We start from the raw sequence: 9,253 nt of genomic DNA, 5'->3' as shown, positions 1-9,253 counted from the left end.
TTTTGAGAAAAGATGTTGACTATTTAGCTGATCTATGCTTCTCATTATTTTATAGACCTCTAGAAATTTACCCCTAAGCCTCCTATACTCCAGGGAAATAAATCCCATTCTATCCAAGCTCTCCTTATAACTTAACCCATCAAGTCCTGGTAGCATCCTAGTAAATCTTTTCTGCACTCTTTCTAGTTTAATAATATCCTTTCTATAATAGGGTGACCAGAACTGTACGAGTGTGGCCTTACCAATGTTTTGTACAACTTCAACAAGACATCCCAACTCCTACATTCAGTGTTCTGACCGATGAAACCAAGCATGCCGAATGCCTTCTTCACCACTCTGTCAGATTCATAGCTCAAGGAGTTATGAATCTGTACCCTTATATCCCTAGAATGTATGTTTTTTTTTGTGTTCTTCAAGAAATGTATATTTTTTTTAAAAAAGGGGGAAATAGTGTGCTTTGTGTTTTCTACGGAAATAATATTCATCAAAATACTTTTTTCTCCAAGGAAGGGGAGACGGCTAGGACTGGATTAACAGACCTTAAGTGCTAATTTGATGTAAATTATTCAGAAGTCACTGATATCTAAAGGGGCTACAGGTGGCACTGAGTGTTGGTGGAGAATTGTACGTGAAGTTGGTTCAAAGACATAAAGGTAGTTTATGAAGAACCAGAACACACGTCTCTTTCATTGAACAGTAACTTAGGCTCAAACATTAGGATAGCGTGAGGGGCTGAGTCTGGAGAGGCTTGAGTGTAAGGAGTCATGAGGGGGTTTTAAGAGATGACAGTGGGATGTGGTAAGGATACAGGGGGCAGATTATGTCCACCAGTCTGACTATCTCCCAGGTTCAGGGTTCTCACTCATCCTCAGACACCATCATCCACTCTCTTGTGCATGAGGGTGACCGAGTCACCGAGCTTATGAGTGAGTTAGAGACAAACACTTTCACCTGCTTACATTCTAATATTCATTTCTTTTTCTTTTGCTCTTTTCATACCTCCAGTTTTGTGTTCAAATTTATGTTTAAAGTTGTGCCAAATTTTATCTTTCTGAAACTTGCTCATTGGCCCCGGAAGATGAAACATTTTGAAATGTGGTCCACACCTCCCCCCTCAACACCCCCAAAACGTGGAAAAGGTTGGACACGGCTGTTTTAGATGGTAGTGGCTGTGGGTTTGGAAGGTGCTGCCTCAGGAGCTTTGGTGAGTTCTTGCAGTGCACCTTGTAGATGGTACACGTAGCTGCTACTGTTTGCTGGTGCTGGAGGGGGTGAAGTTTGTGGAAGGGGTAGCAATCAAGTGGGCTGCTTTGTCTTGGATGCACTCATCCATGCAAGTGGTGAGTAATTCTATCAGACTCCTGACTTGTGCCTTGTAGATGGTGGACAGGCTTTGAAGAATCAGTTCAGTTATTCGCCACAGGAATTCTAGCCTCTGGTGTACTCTTGTAGCCACAATATTTAACATGGCGAGTCAAGTTCAGCTTCTAGACAAAGTAACATTAGAATTTTGATAGTGGGGGATTCAACGATGGTCATTAACAGACGATGTCCTGGAGCTGAGATGATTGACCTCCAATCACCATAACCATCTCCCTTCATGCCAGGAATGACTCCAACCAGCAGAGAGTTTGCCCCCTGATGCCCATTGATTCCAGTTTCACTCGAGCTCCTTGATATATACTTGATCGAATGCTACCTGATCACAAGGGCATAATTCATCTCTGAAATTCATTTTGTCCATGTTTGAACCAAGACTGTAGTAAGATCAGGAGCTGAGTGACTCTGATGGAACCCAAATTGAGCATCTGTGAGCAGGTTATTGCTGAGAAAGTGCAGCTTGATAACATTGTTGATGACTCCTTCCATTACTTTACTGATGACAAGAGTAAACCGATGGGGTGATAATTGGCTGGGTTGGATTTGTCCTGTTTCTTGTGCACAGTACATATCTGTGCAATTTTCCACATTGTCAGGTAGATGCCAGTGTTGTTGTTGTACTGGAACAGCCTGGCTGGAGTGTGGCAAGTTCTGGAGCTTCAGTAATATTGTGAGGGCCCACAGTCTTCGCAGTACCCAGTGCCTTCAGCACTTTCTTGATGTCATGTGGAATGAATTGAATTGGCTAAAGCTTGGCATCTATGATGCCGGGGAACTCCACAGGAGGCCAAGCTGGATCATCTACTTGGTACTTCTGGCTGAGATTGTTTCAAATATTTTGCACAGATATGCAGGGCTCCTCCCTCGTTGAGGATGGGAGTATTTGTGGACCCTCTTTGTCCATGAGTTGTTTAATTGTCCAACACCATTCACAGATAGATGTGATAGGACTGCACAACTTAGACCTGATCCATTGGTTGCAGAATTGCTAAGCTCTATTACTTGCTGCTTATGCTATCTGGCATGCAAGTAGTCCTCTGTTGTAGCTTCACCAAGTTGACGCATGATTTTTAGGTATGGCTGATGTTGTTCCTGACATGCCCTCCTGCACTCTTTATTGAACTATGACTGATCCCGACTTGGTGATAATGATAGAGTGGGGGATAAACTGGGCTATGAGGCTACAGATTGTGGTTGAGTACAATTCTGCTGCTGCTGATGGCCCACAGCACCTCCTGGGTGTCTGGTTTTGAGCTGCTAGATCGATTCGAAGCCTATCCGATTTAACACAGTGGTTATTTAGCATGGAGGGTATTGTGACTCTACTGTGTCTTTAAGAAATGTATTTTTTAAATCATGTCCTCTGCAGTTATAAGCAACTCTGATTTTATTTTCATTGTGCTTGTTGCTGACCTGCCTGATTTAGATGTTCTTTCATTGCTGCTTAAATGCGATCCAAGGGGCTGTTGCCTTGTGGATCCAGAACTGGCTTGCCTGCAGAAGGCAGAGAGTGGTTGTGGATGGGTCTTTTTCTGCATGGAGGTCAGTCACCAGTGGAGTGCCCCACGGATCTGTTCAGGGACCCTCGCTGTTTGTGATTTTTATAAATGACCTGGATGAGGAAGTGGAGGGATGGGTTGGTAAGTTTGCTGACGACACGAAAGTTGGTGGTGTTGTGGATAGTTTGGAGGGATGTCAGAAGTTGCAGAGTGAAATAGGATGCAAGGCTGGGCGGAGAAATGGCAGATGGACCTCAACCCGGATAAATGTGTAGTGGTCCATTTTGGCAGGTCAAATGGGATGAACAAAGAACAACACAGCACAGGAAACAGGCCCTTTGGCCCCATGAGCCCTCGCCGCCCATTTTTACACTCAGTGAATGCCTCATTCCAATCCTTCTTCTACCTACGACTTTTGTCTACGCCTCTTGGACTCCACAATAAAGGGGTGCAAATTTAGAGAATTAGAGGAGTATAATATCAAGGGTAAGACTCTTAGCAGTGTAGAGGATCAGAAGGACCTTGGGGTCTGGATCCACAGGACTCTTAAATCAGCCTCGCAGGTAGAGGGTGTGGTTAAGAAGGCATATGGTGTACTGGCCTTCATCAATCGAGGAATTGAGTTTAGGAGTTGGGAGATAACGTTGCAGCTTTATAAGACCCTGGTCAGACCCCAGTTGGAGTACTGTGCGCAGTTCTGGTCACCTCATTACAGGAGGAATGTGGAAGCTATTGAAAGGGTGCAGAGGAGACTTACAAGGATGTAGCCTGGATTGGGTGACATGCCTTATGAGGATAGGTTGAAGGAGCTCGGTATTTTCTCTTTGGGGAGACGAAGGATGAGAAGTGACCTGATAGTATAAGATGTTGAGAGGTATAGATCGGGTGGATTCTCGGATGCTTTTTCCCAGGGCTGAAATGGTTGCTACAAGGGGACGCAGGTTTAAGGTGCTGGGGAGTAGGTACAGAGGAGATGTCAGGGGTAAGTTTTTCACTCAGAGGGTGGTGGGTGAGTGGAATTGGCTGCCAGCAACGGTGGTGGTGGAGGCAAATTCGATAGGGTCTTTTAAGAGTACATGGGACTTGATAGGATTGAGGGTTCTAGGTAAGCCTATTAGGTAGGGATATGATGGGCGCAACTTGTGGGCCGAAGGGCCTGTTTGTGCTGTAGTTTTTCTATGTTCTAAATAATTTAAACATGGTTTTGTTTATTTTTAATCTGGGTCTAATGCACTTTCTGGGAGTTTACAATCTTTTGAATTGTTTGAATGATTGACAGATCACGGTCAGGTGGTTCCTCCATAGAGAAATCCAAGGATTCACTTTCAGTTTGAATTAGAAAGTGTTGGACTTCAGGCTGGATGTAGTGTTCTGTATTTCTCTCCCTGGTCTTTTTGGGAAGCTGTTCTGACTTCAAGCTTGTCTGTGTGTCAAGAAATCAGCATAATCCAACAACAAAACATGAGCATAAGAGCTTCCTATGCTAATCCTGAAAAGGGTGTTTGTTTATAGGGCTTGTTTGGTAGAAACAGTGTGTTTATTGTTGAGGTTTATATAATAGCATGTTTTTTTTCTTGTTTGTAATTGGTAAAATGTATTGCTAATTTTCTTTGTGTTAACTGTATTCTTAAACAAGCTTTGCTTGAGAAAAGCTCCCTTTGGGTCTTTTGAATCCATACCTGCAGTGAAGCATTTTATGTTTACCCTAACATAAATTCAAAGTGCAAACTTATGGTCTAGGCTGACTTCATAAAATACTTTGGCGTTTCTGACCTGGATTATAACAATACCCTCAATATGAAGAAAGGACTTGGTCTTCACAAAGACTGTGTGGTCATCATTCCTACTGATCACATCAGGGACAGATAAACCTGCAGCAGGCAGGTTGATGAGAGTGAGATCAAGAGTCGCCCAGTTCCCCCATCCATTGTACATTCTTACCACTCTCCATAAGTTTGTTCAACGTGGAGCAGCAGTGATTCATCAGCTGAGGGGAAAAGATATGTAGTAATCAGCAGCAGATTTCCTTGTCCATTTTTGGCCTCATGTCACGAGACTTCATGGTGTTGAGTCGATGTTGAGGACTAACTGTGCTGCTGCCTTTTGCTGGTGATGTGATGGTGTGTCTGGGAGATTGGGTGGGTTTTTCCTGTCCTGCCTGCCATGGAATTGTAGCGGGTGCGGCAGAAAATGTGGTGGACTATGCAAAGGTCCATTGACGTCAGTGTGAATTTCCAGTCTTGTGGTGAACGCAGCTGGAAAATCCTGTCTATTCTCTCTGAGGTATGATTCTGTGCGCATGACTACGCCAGGCTGTGAGACAACTCTTTCAATTTTGGGAAAAGCCTCCAGACGTTACTATTGAAGGACTTTGTTATACTTGTTGATGTCGTTTGTTTGTCGATGGTTTCACCGTCGCCATTAGACATTTTTAATTCCGGATTTTGTTTTACTGGATTCAAGTTCCAGCAGCAGCGTTGGGATTTGAACCCAGGTCCTTCCAGCATGACCCAGGTCATTACTGGTCCAATGACAAATACCACTAGGCCGCCACCAAATTTCCATCATTGATCACAACAGTTTGTGGGCGCATAAAATAGGCGCTGTGTTTCCTCCTTGACAAAAGCGACTTCACCTCAATTAAATGGGTTTTAAAACAAAAATGACCTTGTCAGATTGAGAAAGGAGCTGGAGCCAAACTTTCCATCCGTTCCACTTGGCGGGATCTTCCGTCCCGGGGAGCGGAGGGTGTGAACAATGGGGAGAGGCATTGGCAGCAGGGGCGGGGCCCTGCATCAGGAAGCTGGAGGGAGGGGAGGTCGCCTCAGGAAGGAAGAGGCTTTATCAGCTGGGACTCACAGCTCAAACTGCGGCCGGGATGAGTGAAGGGACGGAGCAACACTGTCTCCCCTTGAGTGATGGGAACAGAATCCCAATCCTGGGACTGGGAACCTCCTCCCCGGACCAGGTGAGACTTTCTTTCGCGTTCAGACTGGCGCTCTGCTGCCTACAAGCAGCCTCTGATTTCACGGCGGAGACTCATTACCGAGGTTCAATCGGCTGCGGCCACAGACCCACTTCCCACTTTAACCGTTGGTGCAACTGAGACTGGACCATCACTCCATCTCTCTCTGGTTTTAAACAACTTAAACCTAGGCCCGCAGGTTTTGAGACTGCATTTCCCAAACCTGGTGCAAAAAGATTGAGAGGAGCCAAGCACTCCAATTCAATTCTGGCGTTGGCTGACCATCTGTGGCGTTTGCATGTTCTCCCCATGTCTGTGTGGGCTTCCTGTGTGTGTGCTCCTGTTTCCTCCCACACTCCAAAGATGTGCATGTTAGGTTGATTGAACATGCTAAATTGCCCCTTAGTGTCAGGGAGATTAGCAAAGTAAATACATGGGGTTATGGAAGAAGGTGAGATGGGCTGATTGGCCTCCTTCTGCACTGCAGAGATTCAATGAAGTGGAGCCTGTAAAACCTGTATAAGATATTAGTTCTATAGGCAAAGATCACAGGATTCTTCTCTGGGGTTTGGAGCACTCTATGTAGCAAGAATTATTTTTATTCTTTCATGGGATGTGGGTGTTGCTGGCTAGGCCAGCATTTTATTGCCCATCCCTAATTACCTTTAGAATTGTGGTGGTGAGCTGCATTCTTGAACCACTGCAGTTCATGTGGTGTAGGTACACCCATGGTGCTGTTAGGGATTGAGTTCTAGAATTTTTCTCAATGATGTGAAGGAACGGCAATATATTTCCAAATCAGGATGGTGAGTGACTTGGAGAGGAACCTCCAGGCGGTGGTGTCCTAGGTATCTGCTGCTCCTGTCCTTCTAGATGGTAGTGATCATGGGTTTGGAAGGTTCAGTGGAAGGGAAGTTGGGGAGGTATTCGAAGATGAGGAACGTGAGGAAAACTGACAAAAACTAGGAATGTGAAGCTAAACAAGGCCAGTTTCCCTGTCTTAGTCTGCAGTTGCTAACAGTTTTTCAGCTATAAAAGATCAGGGGATGCTGTACTCTGGGCCAGGGTTAGTTGGGTCTAGCCAGGTAGTGAGAATTTCAATTAGTTTCAGGATCCAATGAGTTATGGAGAAGAGAGATCAGCATTTCTGCTCCTGATTTGCTGTCTAGGGTATGGGTTCATATGTATGTCTGTTTATGGGAACTGAGTGAAAACAAGATTGTGCTCATCTCCGATGCCACACATGGCTGAATAGCTAGCTGAAGAGTTACTTGGTGCAAATACTAACTGTTCTGTAATTCCAAGAGGAGTTGGGGAGGAAAGGGAATTGCTTAAATATTTGATGACAAAACATTTCAGGGCTAAGTGATTGTGATAGATGAGCTAAAGAGCTGGCATAACTTAATGAACAGAATAGCATCCTTTTGTCTTGTCTCGTATTATCGTGATGAGTGTAACTCCTTTTGTTATCATGTCGTACTTTCCGGCAACTTTTTATTTGAAGTATTTTAGAATGAGGGAATGTAGAATCACAGAATTGTTCAGATGTCAAAGGAGGCCATTTGGCCCATCATATGTGCACCAGCTTTCTAAATGAGCTTCATGACTTAGTGCCATTCCCCTGTCTTTTCCCTGTACCCTTACAAATATTCAAATCATCTAACACTCTTTTGAATGCTTCGATTGAACCTGCATCCACCACACTTTCTGGCAGTGCGTTGCAGACCCTAACCACTTGCTGCGTGAAAATGTTTTTCTTCGCATATTTGTTTCTTTTGCAAATCACTTCAAATCTGTTTCCTCTTAGTTTTGATCCTTTTACAAGTGGGAACAGTTTCTCCCTATCTACTGTCCAGCTCCCTCATGATTCTGAACATCTCTATCTCTTATTCTTCTCTCCATGAAGAAGAGTTCCAACCTCTCCAATCTATCCTCATAACTGAAGTTTCTCATCTTGGAACCATTGTAGTAAACCTGTTCTGCACTCTCTCTCTTTCATGCATTTAAATCCTTCCTATAGTACGGCACCCAGAACTGATAGAAGGAACAGAGTTTGATAAATGTGCTGTCAGGGGAATGGTCTCATTGGGGAAGACAGCTCCATTCAGAGAACCCACACTAAATGCACAATACCATGTGCAGAATGCAAACTTGGGTTGAAGTATTGACTTCAGTCCCTGTCCATCTGTGGAGAATAAGGGACTAACTTCAATGGCCAATGATTGTCTGTACTATGAACTGCTCCTCAGAGCATCAGAACAGGAGTCAACCACTCAACTCCTTGAGCCTGTTTCACCATTTGACCAGAATATGGCTGATCGGAAATCAAATTCCAAGTTTTGCCCAGTTTTACCTCCTTGAAAAATTGACTAATGCTACTTTCTTTAAATGGAAATTCTATTTTTCCCTAACAACTTGTAATATTATGAAGGACGTGGAGACCCTGGAGAGAGTGCAGAGGAGGTTTACCAGGATGCTGCCTGGTATGGAAGGACTGGGTTATGACGAAAGATTGGGTAAACTGGGGCTCTTCTCCTTAGAAAGATGGAGATTAAGGGGGGATCTGATAGAGGTGTATAAAATAATGAAGGGTATAGATAGAGTCAACAGTGGCAGGCTCTTCCCTAGATTGGGGACGACTATCACGAGAGGTCACGATCTAAGGGTGAGGGGGGAGAAGTATAATTTGGATACTAGAGGGAGGTTTTTCACGCAGAGGGTCTTGGGGGTATGGAATGCGCTACCAAGTAAGGTGGTGGAGGCAGGCACGCTGGACTTGTTTAAGGTTTACTTACATAGGCACATGAGTGAAACAGGGATGGAGGGTTATATAAGACGGTTTTAAAAAGGGTCAGAGCCTCGGGTCGATACTGGAAATGTAATACTACATGTTAATGTTTTTGTCTCTTTTAATCCACAGGTGTCGGTCCACCTGTATTGTTTAATGAGGGGCATGCACACCGTGGGTCGTGCGTGGGCTACTCTTGGATGTTTCGAGAGTGGCCTAGTACTTCGTGTTGATGTGTGCGTTTAAATCTGGACCAGCAGTCGGGCACCACAACAGCTCAGTGACTATCACTGCTAGCTGTGCAGATACATGGATTTGGGCCAGTGTCTGTGGGAGTTTGTGCATTCTCCCTGTGGTCGCGTGGGTTTCCTCCGGGTGCTCCGGTTTCCTCCCACACCCCAAAGGTGTGCTCTTAGGCTGATTGGTGTACCAAATTGACCCTACACTATTCTCCCCTGAATCTGGCTACAGTAGGAGTACCATTCGCATACACACGGGGCAAGGTAGGTGTAGGAAAATGCTTTAAAATGACGGCGCGGGCTCGTTGGGCCGAAGGACCTGTTTCCCGTGCCGGGTTGTTCTTTGTTTTTAACAGAATAATATATCTGCAGACACTTCACA

The 9,253-nt window shown here is 44.7% G+C and overlaps 1 protein-coding gene across 1 annotated transcript in view; it reads left to right on the top strand.

Moving 5' to 3' along the window:
- The first annotated feature begins 5,699 nt into the window (after positions 1-5,699).
- LOC145343992 (aldo-keto reductase family 1 member C23-like protein) overlaps positions 5,700-9,253 on the top strand; it is a 61,617-nt gene continuing 58,063 nt past the window's right edge. Inside the window, exon 1 of the mRNA XM_080190601.1 lies at positions 5,700-5,847. Within this exon, the coding sequence (XP_080046727.1) occupies positions 5,758-5,847 (90 nt within the window). The 5' untranslated portion in view covers positions 5,700-5,757. The remainder of the gene's footprint in view (positions 5,848-9,253) is intronic.

Source organism: Carcharhinus amblyrhynchos, chromosome 6, assembly GCF_965287045.1.
Source record: "Carcharhinus amblyrhynchos chromosome 6, sCarAmb.v2.hapA, whole genome shotgun sequence".
Classification (NCBI taxonomy): Eukaryota; Metazoa; Chordata; class Chondrichthyes; order Carcharhiniformes; family Carcharhinidae; genus Carcharhinus; species Carcharhinus amblyrhynchos.
This window is presented reverse-complemented; position numbering and strand designations above follow the sequence as displayed.